The following is a 14,652-nucleotide window of genomic DNA, read 5'->3' on the forward strand; positions in this document are numbered from 1 at the left end:
GGGTGATCGTTTACTAGATGAGGAAAGGGAAGTATTCCAGGCAGAGGGAACAGCACGTGCAAAGGCTCAGTGGCAGAAGTGAGCATGTTGAGTATAAGGGAGGGAAAAAAAGTGAGTGCAGGTTGGTACATGACCAGTGAGAAGTGTGCTGGTGAGATGGGGGTGGCGTGGGGTGGGGATAGATTGTGGACAGCTTGGGGTTGTACGGGGAGTTTCACTTCCATCCTAACAACAGTGGGAAGCGGCTGGAAAGTTTTCAATCAAAAGGAAAATTTTTCTTACTCCACTCTCTGCAGTTGAAAATTGTGATTGTTTCTTATTTTTCACTTTGGTAAATAATTCTGTGATAAACATCTTTGGCACAAATCCCTGCTTTGATGACACTCTGGTCAGCAGGGTAAGACATGGTCCATCTCATCTGATTGGCATGGAAGTTCGGAGAGACAAAAATAGCCAGAGGCCATACTGAGCAATCGGGGCCCTGGGTGGGGTCAAGGAAATGTTCAGCCAAAGGCGTGGGTAGTTAACAGAACCAGGTCCCTTGCAAAGCCAGACAACTAGCATGTAAAGGTGAGGGAGTTGTGTCACGTGGCCCGTGGACAGTACTGCCCAGTACAGGCTCATGTCGAGGCCCAGACTCCCCTTCCAAGGTGGCAAATCCTCCTTTCCTCATGGGAGGCATTTCTGAGCATGAGAAGAACCCAGGTGAGAGGAAACAAAAGGGGAAAGGCTGTTCCAGGTGAGGGAACAAGTGATGCAAAGGTCCTGAGGCAAGGATGAGTTTAGTTTGTTAAGAAAGAGAAAGAAGACTAGTAGAGAGGAGTGTGAAATGAGGTTGGGGAAGGCGGCAGAGGCAGGTGATGATGGGCAGGGGGATTGGGTTTGTTTAAGTGTGACGGGAGCTGTTGGGGGATGTGAGCAGGGGAACTCTCCGTGTTGTTTGCATCCCTGAAGCCACCAGGTAGAGAGCCGGTTGTGTGGGTTAAGAGCAGGGGCGGGGAGACCGATAAGGATGCATGTGGTCACCCAGGCGAGGATGTTTGCATTTACTGCCAGGGCTGTGGGAGGTCAAGGGGCTGACCACTGGGAGTGGGCTACAGGGAAGATTTCCTGGAGGAAGTGTGAGTTCCAGCCTTGAGGATGGCGGGTATGCAAATGGAGAGGATGGTGACATGGGACCTGGAGGAAGAGTATGGGCAAAGGCATGGAGTGGACTGAGCTTGGTCCGCTGTGGGTGGGAGCTGTGTATCCCACTGGGCACCAGCCAGGCCCGACCCTGACACTCCTTTCTACTGGAGAGGGCCCTGTAGCACCTTCTAGATTCTTTCCTCATTGTCCCCTCTCTGATCAAGAGGGGCCTGAGTTCTGGCTCTGATCCAGCTCCAGTGCCCCTCCTTGCTCAGCCCCTGCTGTGTGACCCTGGAAGAGTTACTTAACCTCTCTGAGTCACAAATGGGATCATAACATTTCTCTGATGGAATCAAGTGAGTTAATAGATGTCAAGTACCTGCAGGTACAAGCCTCATTAAAGAGTAATTTCACTTCCTTTCACCCATCCATAATCTCATTACAGAAAAATTTGAGTGGTAAAAGAAACTCCCATCACCCCTCTTGTAACCTAATCACACCAGCCCTGTGATGCATTTCCTTCCGTTGTTTTTATTTTTCCTATTGCATGTGTTGTTGTTTCAAGCAGTTAAGTCATGGGTTGTGTCCAAACTTGCATCTTACCACTTCACATTTTATTGCATCCTATGGGAAGTGCCCCCCATGCTAGGACAGTGTCATCTTTGCCATCCTTTTGAACGGTTACATGGTGGTCCCTCAAGGGAGGGAGAAGGGACCACACTGTGGGATTTGCTGGTTGCCTCCTGGTCACACTGCACAGCGGTCTGGGAGCTGCTGAGGACGGGGGCTGGGTGGTCTGACTCTGCCTGAGCCCCCAGCCCTGCAGGGCTGTTCTGGAGAGAGGAGGTGCCACTCTGAATGCCCGATTGATCACAGAGCCACGCCCCCGCCAACCGGCTTGGTGGCGGCAAAAGGCTGCAGCTGCGCTAGCTAGCTCTGTGTGCCTTCCTCCCTACTCTGGCACCTGCTGTCTTTGCAGGTCAGAGAGAGACAGACCCCCAGCCTGGGGGAGGGAGCAGAGAGCTGGGAGCAGTTGCTCGGATCCCTGTGAGAGGGGAAGGGAGGTTTCTGCCCAGGGCTACTTTTGTCCCTGCTCCAGGTCTCATAACAGGAGTCTCTGGAGGGCGGGGAGGCATGTGGAAGCACCAGGGGAGGATGTTGTTCCCCCACCCCTGTTGGCCTTTAGGCTCCCTCACCCACACTGTGGAACTGGCCATCTGCTGTCCGAGGTGCTGGAGGTGCCCACCCCTATGGGAGGCTGGAACCTTGTGGGGGGCACCGAGAGAGGGTCTGGCGGAGGCTGGAGCCTGGTGGTGGTTGGTGGGGGCAGTAATAAGTGGGAGTCTGCTCTGGGAATCGGGGCAGTGGCTGCCTTCCAAAGCATGAGCTCAGCCTCCGAGCAGAGGGTCTGCCAAGGGCCGGGCCTGGACTGATGCCCCCACCCCCTGGCTTGTGTTGGTTCCCAGAGCTGTGACATACAGGGAACAGCATGGCTAGGGGTGGGCCGTGGAAGGGGGTCTCTCCCACCAGGAGTGACCGAGAGGTGGCTAGAGCAGGTGCACAGGAAGGTGGTCTGGGACCCAGCAGTGGGCAAAGGCCTGGGGGGGCCGTGACATCAAGGGCAGCTCAGCCAGATAGGATTGAGTCCCCCTGGAGGCTGCTTCAGGTCGGTGGCGGGGGGTTCTTGCTTAGGAGGTGACACTGGTGCAAAGATCTGAGTGACAAGCAGGACGCCACCCAGCTGAGGTTAGAAGGGTGTCTCGGCAGAGGCAGTAGTGGCTGCAAAGGCCCCGAGTCCTGAGATGTCCAAGGACAGAGAGCATTTTGAGTGGCAGGGGGAGTGTTGTGCGCAGGTCAGGGCAGGAACTGGCCGGAAGGAAGTCGGGGAGCTGTGACTGGGGCCCCTGTGGGTTGGCAGTCTATCCTGGGCCTGGGGGAGGAGGCGAGGGATCAGGCCTCTGAGGCTTGTGGCCCAAGGCTGCTGCTGGGGCGCAGCCCTCTTTTTGGGTCAGGGGCAGCTCACGGTGGTCGGGTAGGTCCAACACTGCTGGGCAGTTGCGAGAAGGATGGGACCTCAGCAGGCTGTGCACGGGAGCCCTTAGCCCTTCCCTGGGGCTGCTTCTGAGCCTCAGGTTGGGGCAGGCCAGGCTGTGGGTGTCCCTTTTGGGACAAGAAGAGCTGGTCGCAATGACCTGGGGAGGACTCAGGACTGCTGAGCGAAGGAATAGCACACAGGCCACTGTCCAGGTCCCTCCGCCCTTCTCCCCACTGCGGCAAGTGTGTCACTGGAGAACCTCTCCCATCCCTGACACTGTGGTCTGCCCCAGAGATGTCCTGCCTAGAAGGGATGATGTCTGACACCTGCTGTCATAAGCTGGCCCTGCAGCAGGTGTCTAATCACATTTCTTCCTCATTAAGAAACCAGTGAGAGAACTGCTCTTCTGTCCATTTTAAAGATGACAAAACTAAGACTTGGAGTTCTCAGCCGAGTTGCCCAGAGTTACAGGGCCAGACAGCAGCAGGGCTGGAGTTGAGACCCATGCTAGGCTGGGTCTATCTCAAGCTGGCTCAGGCTGCTAGCATCTGCTGCCCACCCACCAGGGATGCGTTGCTGGGGTGGCTAGGGTCCTGAGTCCAGGCTCACATTCTACTCAGACCCTGGACGTGTGGGCAGGCTAGGAGGAGCAATCTGTTCTCGTTAGGATGGTCACAGCTATCCCTCAATGTGCCTGTGGCCTTTCCATCTGCAGGAACCCAGGACACAGGAAGTCAAGGATGAGTGTGCAAGGGAGTTCCCCCTCAGGCAAGGAGTGGACCACTTGGGGCAGGATCCACTTCCTGTATCTTGATCCCCTCAAGGGGCCCACACAAGGCTGGTCCCAGAGCTTTCCAGTTCTGGCTTATTGAGCTGGGGCCCAGATGCCCCGACACCCTGTGGGTACTCCAGATGTGGGAGCCAGCCTGATGTGCCTGGGGTAGGACCCACAGAGCTTCACAGCTGGCCTCTAGTCCTAGACAGTGATCCCACCTCACTCTACCCTCGGAGGTTTGTGTCTTTCCCCTTGGTCCCCATGCTCCCTGGGGGGACATCATCCCCATTTTAACTGACTTGTCCCAGATGCTGTGCAAACCTGTTAGAACCAGGACCAACTTCCAGCCCCTGCTCCTGCAGAGCCAGCACCAGCCCCGGGCAGCACTCACTCCCTTCAAGGTCAACTCTCCCTGCTCTCCTCTAACCACATCCTAAACTATTTAATGGCATCAGGATGGGGAAAGCCAAGCTGAGCTTTTCTGTGGCTGGGCTGCAGAGGGGCTGGGGGCAGGGCAGCCTCCTAATGCTCCTGACGTCGCCCAGAATTGATCAGAGATGGAGGGGCCAGGGTTGGGGATCAGGGGCCCAGCTGCCCGTGCCTGCCTGCCGCGGCTGGCATGGCCATAGTAGGGCTTCTCCATGGGGAGCTGGCTCTGCTCTTTCCAGGGTAAGCCTCCCATGTCTTTCTCCCTGGGTCCGCAGCTGAAGCTGCTGGGTGGGACTCTGTCCCCCTGGTTTGGGGGTAGGGGGAACAGAAGGGGGCTCCTGCATTACTTTTGGCTCAGGAAGGACGCTGAGCAATCCTTGGGACTGGGGGCTGGTAGGGGGTCCCTTCTTCAGGGATGGATAGCTGGAGACAGCATAGCAGGGGAGGTGCTGTGCCTTTGGTGGCCATAGGGGGTGGGCCCTGCCTTAGTAAGGATGGGTTGGGAGGGGTCTCCGCAGAGACCATATTGGTGGGGTGCTGTCAAGGGACTGAGGTCAAGGGACTGATGGGAGGGTGGACTGGGCTGGAGGGCTCACGGTGGGAAAGCTGGCTCCCTTAAGGAATGCTATAGAGTCCCCTTCCCTTCCCGTAGACCTCTGTATACAGTACCTGATGGTACAGCAGAGGTCTTAGAGCAGAAAGCTGCTTTGGGGTTTGTGGGGCATTTATGTATGTTGCTTTGGGACCACCAGGGAGGGGAGGTCATGGTCGTGGCCAGGCTGCATTTCAGCTGAGTCCCGGGCTCCCGGCATGGAGAGGGGGTTGGTGTGGACCCCACTTCCCAGGGCTTATGTTCTGGGTGGGGCACAGACGCATTCCCTGCCAGCTCGGGAGGCAGATTGTGCAAACCAGGGAAGAACGGAGCTCTGAGGGGTGGCGGTGCCGATGAGGGGTGTTGGAGCTGGTCCCATGGGCAGGCGAGCTCTCCTCAAATGACACAGAAAGGAAAATGCTGTACTTTCAGGTCAGGGTGACCACGTACTGCCTGGGACAGCCCTGGTTTATGCCTGTAGTCTGGGCCTGGTGCTGTATTAATAGCACCTCCTTTCTGTCTGCAGTGTCTGGTTTTTGATGATGAATCACGTAGTCACCTTATTTATATCCCCTCCTAAGTCGTCACACTGCTCATTAGCACATTAAAGGCTCTGACAAGTCCTAGAGCAAAATAACCTTAACTTTGGTTACGCGCGTTTCTCAATTTTGTTTGCATTTGGAGATGAAGGTTTTGTTTCATGACGCTAACACCCTGTGGAACTATGTTCCCTGGAACATTTAGAGAACTGACTACCGCCTTGAGGGACCCGCACCTGGGTCCTAGCATAGGTCCGCTTTTTTCCCTCTGGCCTTCAGGGACAGAGGGCTGACTTCATCGTGCTCCTTTGTTCATGTCATACTGTCACTGTGGGTCCCTGCAAGGCTTTTGTTTTTTTAATTAATTCCTCATCCCCAGGCATTCGTGCCCATGTGCTTTGTGTTGGGACACTCTTGAACCCTTTCTTACCAAGCATCACATCATAAACACTTTCCCATGTAAACTGGAAGAATTACTTTTAAAGATTACTTAATTATCCAAAAGACTTGACCATATTTTATATAACTGCTCCCTATTTTGGGGACACTTAGATCCAAGTTTTTGTCTGTTTTGTGAATGACAGCGAGTTAGTTAAAAAACTTTCTAAAGTATTTCCTTGGGAAATGGGCCAAAGATAACATTCCCTGTTTTATTATTGTCTTTTTAAAATACTGTATTTCATTTTTATTATATGCTATTCATTTTATTACGCAAGTAACATGGGCTTATCATAAAAGCCAAAGATTAACGTAAATAGTGATCCCTATCAGAGTTTAAATGAATCAGGGGAGTGATAGTGTGGTTGGGTTTACCTTCAGAGGGCTCACTCTGACAGCTCTGGAGGAGGGCCTGGAGCAGAGGGGTGGAGGCTGGAGGCTGGAAAACCCTTCTGGTAGCTTCTTTGCTGGGCAAAGTGTGAAATCTCAAGGGCTTGATCTCAGGAAGGGCTTCTGAGCCTCTAGAGAGAGCTGTGGATTTAGGAGTTCTTTCTTCTGCAGAATTGCTAGGTCTTGATGAATAACTGGATCGTGGGGAGGGAAGGGGAGGAGCAATGAGGGTTTGTGCCTGAGTAAATCAGTGTGTGGGGAGCAGTCCTGAGATGGGAATAGAAGGGGATCTAAGGGGTGGGGTCACTTTGGTTCAGAATGTCAAGTGTGAAGTCCTGGGAGACATCCAGGAGGAGGCAGCTGCTGGAAGGGCAGGTCTGATGGGCAGGGAAGGGACAGGGGAGAACAATTGGGGCCCAGCTTCATTCTACATCGTCCTGTGTCATTTGGCTCTTTTATGAGGAGAATATATTAATTTAAAAAAAGAATTTAAAAAAAAGCAGAAATGTGGCAGGATATAAGCAGTAGCTAAAGGTGCAGGAGAGGTTAGATGATGGGGGGCACAGTGTAGATCAGGGTTCCCAGGTACTGACTAGAGAAGAGGGGTATTTTTCTTGCCTCTTGCCCCATCCTTGTCTGCTCCCTGCATTGGAGACAGGTCAGGGACTTCCTGTCTCTCGTTCATGGGGTCTACAGAATTTCGATGGGTCTTACATGGGCCACTGTCCAGGGTCGGGGCTGGGATAGGGCCCATGGTGTGCTGGTGCCGGCCCTCCTTGGTTCATAAAAACCAATTGTGAAATTGTCAGGAATTTTGCAAGCCAGCTATTAAACAGCCATTATTTAAGCAATCAGATTGCATGAACTTACAGTTAAGTACATTCTATTAAAAACATGGGTGATAAATATGAAAACCCATGACTTCTAGTAGTACTCCTACTCTAGTGTTTATACCACTAATGCTTCTACTATTTTACTACTAGTGAAATACTGCTGTTTACTACGAGTAAGATTTTATAGTGTCTATGTTTTTGAGGTTATTTACTCTGTGGTGCATCTACTTCCCAACTCCATGTTGAGTGATACGCAGGTAGCTTGAGATGGACCATGATGGGGGAATTTACGCTATGGAAAGTGGTAAATGCTACCAAGCAGGGTTTTTTTTTTTTTTTCTCTTACAGAGCTAGTTGTTAAGCCTTTCCCAGCACACCACTGGCTGGAACGTAAGTGGAGAGAGGAGTAGACGGAGACTGCCCCTTTGGAGGGACCACCAGGGTGGGCCGGGATGGAGGAGGCAGAGAGGCTGCCAGTCCTGTCATGGGAGCAGGGAGGCTTGAGAGGAGGTGGACACCAGGGCAGGCACCATGAGGCCAGGAGGGGCCCGCTGCGGTGCAGTGAGGAGGCCGTAGCATCCTTACAGGAGCAGTTTCCACAGTGGGGAGGGGTCGGGAGCTGAGGGTCAGAGAGGGACTGGGGAGCAGTCTTGTCAGGGATGGAATCACTTTTTCTAGATGCTGCTGAATGGAAAAATACCCACGGCAAGAGCAGAGGACCAAGTAATATTTAAATGCAACCTGTCTCGTGTGTTTGACTGTTAAGTACTATATAGATAGATAAATAGACACACGCACACACACACACATAATACACATGAACACGCACTGGATAAAGTCTGGAAAGACACACGCCAAGGTGTTAACTGTGATTATGTTTATATGATGGAGTTATAGGTGCTTTATTTTTGTAAAAAATCAGTATCTTGTTATATTTTTCTGCAGTGGACATGAGCGATCTGTGTAATAAACATTTAAATAGAGAGTGAGAAGCTCATTTGCTGGGAAGGAGAATGAGCGACAGCAGGAGGGGGATGAGGTGGGGAAGCTGTTTGTGGTCCAGAGGGGTGTTCGTGCCACATGTGGGCTCTGTCGGAGGGCCAGTGAGGGGAGAAGAGAGGTGGTGGGGCGGCAGGTCCCAGGAGAGACCCTTGGGGTGGAGGTTTGCTCCTAAAAGGAGAAGGGGGTTCTTAGCTTTCCCCTAGAAACCCAGGGAAAACGGGAAGGGCTCAGAGAGGTACAGAGGTGGAAGGGACACCAGGTGAAACAGAAGCTGCCTGAGTGAGCCTCAGTTTCCTGGACTGAAGAAATGGGAGTGACTCCCTTTAGCTCAGGTGTGAAGATTCCGTGCATGCAGTGCAGAGCCAGGCTGGGCCCCAGTTCTGAGCAGGCGGTGTAACCGAGGAAACAGCCCTCATGAGCTTCCATTTAAGTCTGGGAGGCAAACATACATGGGTGAAGACAGGGGATAAATTTCTAGAAGAATAAAGTGGGTAGAGAGTGCTATGGGTAGGTGGGCTTTTAGATGAAGCAGTCAGGGAGGGCTGCTCTGAGGAGGTGGGGGAGCAAGCTGTGTGACTATTAAGGCAGAGATTCTAGGAGGTGCTCCCACCCCATTCTCAGTGAGCCTTCTCTCCCCAGCCGCAGGCCCCCGTGGACCTTGGTCCCTTCCTGCCAGGCAGGAGGCCAGCCAAGTTGTAGCTGCCGGCCTGTTGCTCCCCAGCCCCCATCCCTTTGTTGGGCCTGAATTTGATACTGGGTGCTCAGCGAATGGGGTCCCTGGTGGCTGAGATTCAGCAGGTATGATAAATGTCTGTCCCCGCTTTCCCAGGCAGGCCGGGACCAAGGTCCTTGCGGAAGGAGGGGAGGATGCATTCTCATCTGGGCGCCCCCCCAACCACTCCCCTGCCCCCACCACACTGGACCAGGCCACCAGCTGCTGCCTCTCCCTACCACATCCTTTTGCTCTTTTCATCAAAGTTCTACTTTGAACTTGAAACCGACAGTCAATTCCCTTGTGCCCAGTGTCTGGGGAAGGACCAGCTGCTGGCGCGAGGCTTAAGTCTGTCACTGTCCTTTGCTTTCTGGGGCTTTACTGAGCCACTGCTGGTCCGGGCAGGAACTATGAGGGCAGTGAGGCCTAGGCCCAGCTTTCAGGGAGCTTCCGGAGCCTGCCCCAGGGGTGGGGCCCGTCAGCCGGGTCTCATAGCTCTGACGACACGCTGGCTATGGCGAGGCTCTTAGGATGTCAGTGCCGGCCGGGACTCTAGCAATCTCTGACCTTGCCCTTTGTTGCCCACAGGGAAAGTGAGGCCCAGATATGGGAAGGGGCTTGGCCAGGCCTAGGCAATATGTTACTCAAGGCTCCCTGGAGGGAAGGGGGCTCTGTTGGAATTCCCACGCCTTCACAAGCTCAGGCAGCAGAAAGCTTCCCAGTGTGAGTGGAGGATCTGGTGAAGATTTGTGCCTGTGAGTCTGGGGCATCAAAAAGGACAAATGAAGCAGAACACCCAAGTGTGGTTCTAGGCTCGTGACCTGGATTTTAGCAGCTGCTGAAACAACTGGTCCCCGGGCCTGGGACCCGTGGAAGGGGTAGGGGCGGGGAAGAAAGATTACCTGAGGGTCTGCCTGGGCTGGGACAGCTGGGAGGAGGACAGCTGAGTAGGCAGCTCCTTGCCAAGAATAGCTGCGCGGGGTCCCCCTTGACCTGGGACCCTTCTCTGCTCTAAGCAAAGAGGACAGATAGGGACAGGTTCTCGCCTGGGCCACAGCCATTCAGGAGCCCTGGGCTCCTTGGCCTTGGGTGCAAGGATGATGCTGGTGGGAGCCGCTGCCCTCTGGCCCCTTTACTGGCTGCCCATGGAAGGGACCAGAAACACAGGCAGCTCTGGTGAGGCATGGCAGTATCTGCTTGCCTCCTGTCCCCATCATGTCGGCCTCTGGAGTAGAGGAGGAAGAGGATGAGTCCTCTGACTGATACTTGGTCTGGCAGGAAGCGGGAGGCAGCCTTGAGGTACAAATGGGCAGGCTTTCCAAGCACCCACTCATAGCAGAGGCCCTGCATGTGGCCCAGGAGCCAGACACACAAAGCATGGTGGGTTCAAGCCCTGCTTTGTCCTCTTGTGAGTGACCGTGAACAGGTTGCCCCCCTCCCTTCCTTTTCTGAGTCTAGAGCACATTAGAGCCCAGGCCTGGGAGGCAGGCCTCCTCCGAGGGTTTGAGTTGCCATTTCTGCTATGTGGCTATGGGTAAGGCCCTCACCTCTCTGAGCCTTCTTTCTACTAGGAGGGGCTGGATTAGGGAACCCAGTTCAAGCCTGAGAGCCTGGAGTTCAGTCCAGGAATGAGATTAAGTGCTTGCTTCTGCCTCTCCCACCCTCCACCACTGTTCCTGGTCTGTGCACAGTGAGGTTGGGCTGCAGCTTAGGGGGTGGGGAGGAGATGGAGACTCAAAAGTAGAGTAAGAGGGTTTTCTAGCACCTTGCTTGCCCCAAGACATCCGTTGCCAGCTGTCAAGGAATAGTTAGGAGCCTTTTGTCAGGCCCAGAGCTGTCTAGGGGGATGGGGGGCACAGAGACCCCCCCAAAAACTCTTGAGTTTCATATGGGACTATGGGTGGTCTAGATTAACAGCTGACGGCCTGAGCCCACGTGGGTGGGGAAGTAGCAGCTTGTAACCCTCAGTCATGGGTCCCTTCTGCCCTTGATTATGAGTCACCCTGAGCCGCGGAAAGCTTCCGCGTCTGAGGAGGCACTGCCTGCGCTCTTAATCCCTAGACTTCTCCAGAGGAGTTGGCAGAGTAGGGAGAGCTCTAGGGATGCCCACGGATGGGGAGGAATGAGAGACCTGCCCCAGGCCCCACTCCCAGCCCTATCTGCCTCAGTTTCCGCTTTAGTCAGCCAGCACTGGCCCCTTCCAGCCTGACGGCGCTCCCGGGGCCGCCGAGGGAGCAGCCCCGACCTGAGCCCTAACCGCTGCCTCTCTCCTCGCTCCGCAGGCTCCCCGCTGCACAAGCAGGCCTCGGGCCCCTCCTCCGCGGCCCCCGCCGCCCCCGAGAAGCCCGGTGCGAAGGCGGCGGAGGTGGGCGATGAGTTCCTGGGGGACTTCGTGGTGGGCGAGCGCGTGTGGGTGAACGGCGTGAAGCCGGGCGTGGTGCAGTACCTGGGCGAGACGCAGTTCGCGCCGGGCCAGTGGGCGGGCGTGGTGCTGGACGAGCCGGTGGGCAAGAACGACGGCGCCGTGGGCGGCGTGCGCTACTTCGAGTGCCCGGCCCTGCAGGGCATCTTCACGCGGCCCTCCAAGCTGACCCGGCAGCCCACGGCCGAGGGCTCGGGCAGCGATGCCCACTCGGTCGAGTCGCTGACCGCCCAGAACCTGTCGCTGCATTCGGGCACGGCCACGCCGCCGCTGACCAGCCGCGTCATCCCGCTGCGGGAGAGCGTCCTCAACAGCTCCGTCAAGACCGGCAACGAGTCTGGCTCCAACCTCTCAGACAGCGGCTCTGTGAAGCGAGGCGACAAGGACCTGCGCCTGGGAGACCGCGTGCTGGTGAGTCCCCCACCCCTTACTCCACCCTACGTGGCTGAGCTGGACCCTGGGGGTGCTAAGCGGGGGTTTAGCCTGAGGCACCCACTCCTCCGCAGAACTAGGAGTGGCCAGGGAGACAGGTGAAGCGGGCCCTGGACAGTGTTGCTGTGTGACCCTGGACAAGTCTTAAACTTTCTGGGCCTCAGTCTTCCCATCTATAAAACAAGAGCTTTAATAGTACCTCCCTTGTAGATTGAAATGCATGAACACATGTCATGCCTTTAGATGGTAACTGATACTTAGTAAGTGCCCATAAATGTTAGCTATGATTGATATCCATGGATCTAGCCCACCTATGTGAATGTGCCAGTCCTGTACTGGAAAAGTCTGGGGACCAGAGAACTCAAGACCCCTGTCCCAGGGTTGTGTGTTTCAGACATTTAATCAGCTTGTAACCCAAAGTGTTCAGGCAGGCTGACTTACAGTCTCACTGAGCTGTCCTTGGGGATACCTGGGATCTGAGGGCACCTGCTGGCCGTGGCCACTACAGGGAAATCAGGCCCAGATTTGTGCCCTTTCTGCTACTTCCCAGCTCTGTGATGCTGAGAGAGTCCCTTCACTGGGCCTCATCTCCATTCATTCATTTAGTCATTCATCATCTTTCCATTCAACAAAACAGGCATTGGTAGCCCCCATGTGATGCTTTTGCTGGGAACATTGAGAAGCTGGTGGATGTGGGAGTGCTTCGTAGTTACCAAGGGCTCTGTCTGCGCAAGGCCTGGGTAGTGTCATGTGAGTGCCCGGGGTGGTCAGCGACTCCTTTGGGGTGGGAAGTGGAGGCTCTAGGGATTTTGACCAGCCCTGATTGGTCCTCAGGTTGGGGGAGGAGGGGCTTGAACTCTAGTGTGATCCTGTCTAAAACTCCCCTTGCACCTGCTCCCCCCTCAGGGGGTGGAAACTGGATGTGCCTGGCAGGGGGCACTCATACTGGCACAAGGCAGGCACTGCTCTAGGTAGGAGTCTTGGCCTCCATCTTCAGGCTCTGCTGATAGAGGGGAGGGGAGGGGGCAGAGCCAGGGGAGGCAGGGGGCCCAGGAGGTACTAGGTCTGCCTCTGGCTTCCTCTCTCTGTCACAGGGCTTCTGGCTGGATGGCAGGGGCCCTGGGCATGGGGTCCTTCTCCCATTTCCTGTCTCCTTAGAGGGGTGGGGGCAGGGCTTGTGAAGCTAGACTGACCCCAAGCTAAGAAGGCTTAGGTATCTCCCTTTTACCCAGTGTCACTGTGGGAATTCTGGCCTAAGTTTGCTCAGTAGCCTCTTTCTGGCCCTCCTGCCTTTTCTTTAATGTATACATGTGCTTGGGAGGACAAATGACCAGTTCCCCCCTGTGCTAGGCTGGGGAGAAGACCCAGAGACCTACTTGGGGGAGTCGGCTGGACCACTCTTTACTAGCCTCTTAGCCTCCCTGACCCTCAGTTTTCTCTTCTGTAATTTTCATATCTTCTTCCCTCCAAAATTAACCAACATTCCTCCCAACCCCCATTTTAGCTGATTACCATTCTTGCTTCCCAGGAAGAACAGAGCCATTGTCCACCACAAAACCCGCCTGCACACTCTGTCCTCCCTCCAGCCGGTTCTGTCCACTTCAGGGCTCTAACCACCGGCTCTTGTCCAGGGCCTGCCTCTCCCACCGCCCCCTGCGGACAGCCTCCATCCTCCCCTGCCCGTTTTCCCTCCCATCTTCTCACTCACTTGCTCCAGCTTCTTCCACCTTAAAAACAGAATTCCCCCCTGACCGCATGTCTTCCTCCAGCTATTTGCCTATTTCTCTGTCCGCCTTTCAGCTAAACCCCTTAAAAGGCCCAACTATTGGTCATAGTCTCCCCATCACCGTTCACTCCAGGGAACCCGCTCCCCAGGCCACTGGGGCCCTTCATGTTCCAAGTACAATGATCAGTTTCAGTCCTCATCTTATTTCATCTCTCGGCGGAATCAGCCACTGTCAGTCTCTCTCTGCCTCCTTCTAGAAGCACTTTCTTCTCTCAGCTCCTAGGATTCCGCACACTCCCCTGATTCCTACTACCTCCCTGCTAATCCTGTTCCCAGTGTCAGGTCAGAACTCTGGCCTCGGCTTGTCTGTCCCTTGATAGAACCATCCAGGCCTGTGACTTAGGACAGTCCAAGCATATGTGAGCATCACACTGCCCGGGGTTGAATCTCCTGTCTCACATGTCGGGCTCTTAGTTAACATCTCCTCGTAACCTGCATTAGTTTCCTGTGGCTGCCGTAACAAGTACCACAAATCGGGTGGCTCAAAACAACAGACATGTGTTCTCTCACAGTTCTAGAGATTAGAAATCTGAAATCCCAGGTGTCGGAGGGCCATGCGGTCTCTGAAAGATGAAGGGAAGAGTCTGTTCCATGCCTTCCTCCTAGGTTCTGGTGTTGCCAGCACTCGTTGGCTTGTAGCTGCATCACTCCATCTCTGCCTCCATCTTTACATGGTCTTCTTCCCCATGTCTCTTCTCCTACAAGGACACCAGTCACATCAGATTAGGGCCCACCCTGATGACCTCGTCCTAACTTGATCACATCTAAAAGACCCTATTTTTAAAAAAGGTCACATTCATAGGTAATGAGAATTAGGACTTTAACATATCTTTTGGCGGGGGACACAATTCAACCCATAACACCTGTCCAGAACAGAACTCAGTTGTTTATCCACCCACTCGCATCCCTGACCTGCTTCTCCCCGTCCTTCCCATCTTAGTAAACGGCACACCTGTGTCTCCAGCAGACCAGAATAGGAGCTTGAGAGCTGGCCTTGCATCTTATTTTACTCTCCTCTCGACCACGTGATTCATCAGCTGGCCTGTGGTGCTGCCTCCAAAATATACCCAAATCCGTCCCCAGGCCACCACCTCCACTGGCGGCTCCTCTTTCTCAAGCAGCAGAGATACTTCCTCCTT

At 54.5% G+C, this 14,652-nt stretch overlaps 1 protein-coding gene across 2 annotated transcripts in view; it reads left to right on the plus strand.

The window, feature by feature from the left end:
• The window catches only part of CLIP2 (CAP-Gly domain containing linker protein 2), a 65,341-nt gene that overhangs the window by 18,046 nt on the left and 32,643 nt on the right, over positions 1-14,652 (plus strand). For both annotated transcript variants that reach the window (XM_074345947.1, XM_074345948.1), the window contains exon 3: positions 11,156-11,706. In XM_074345947.1, coding sequence (XP_074202048.1) covers positions 11,156-11,706 — 551 coding nt within the window. The remainder of the gene's footprint in view (positions 1-11,155; positions 11,707-14,652) is intronic.

The sequence above is a fragment of the Camelus bactrianus genome, chromosome 18, assembly GCF_048773025.1.
Source record: "Camelus bactrianus isolate YW-2024 breed Bactrian camel chromosome 18, ASM4877302v1, whole genome shotgun sequence".
NCBI lineage: Eukaryota > Metazoa > Chordata > Mammalia > Artiodactyla > Camelidae > Camelus > Camelus bactrianus.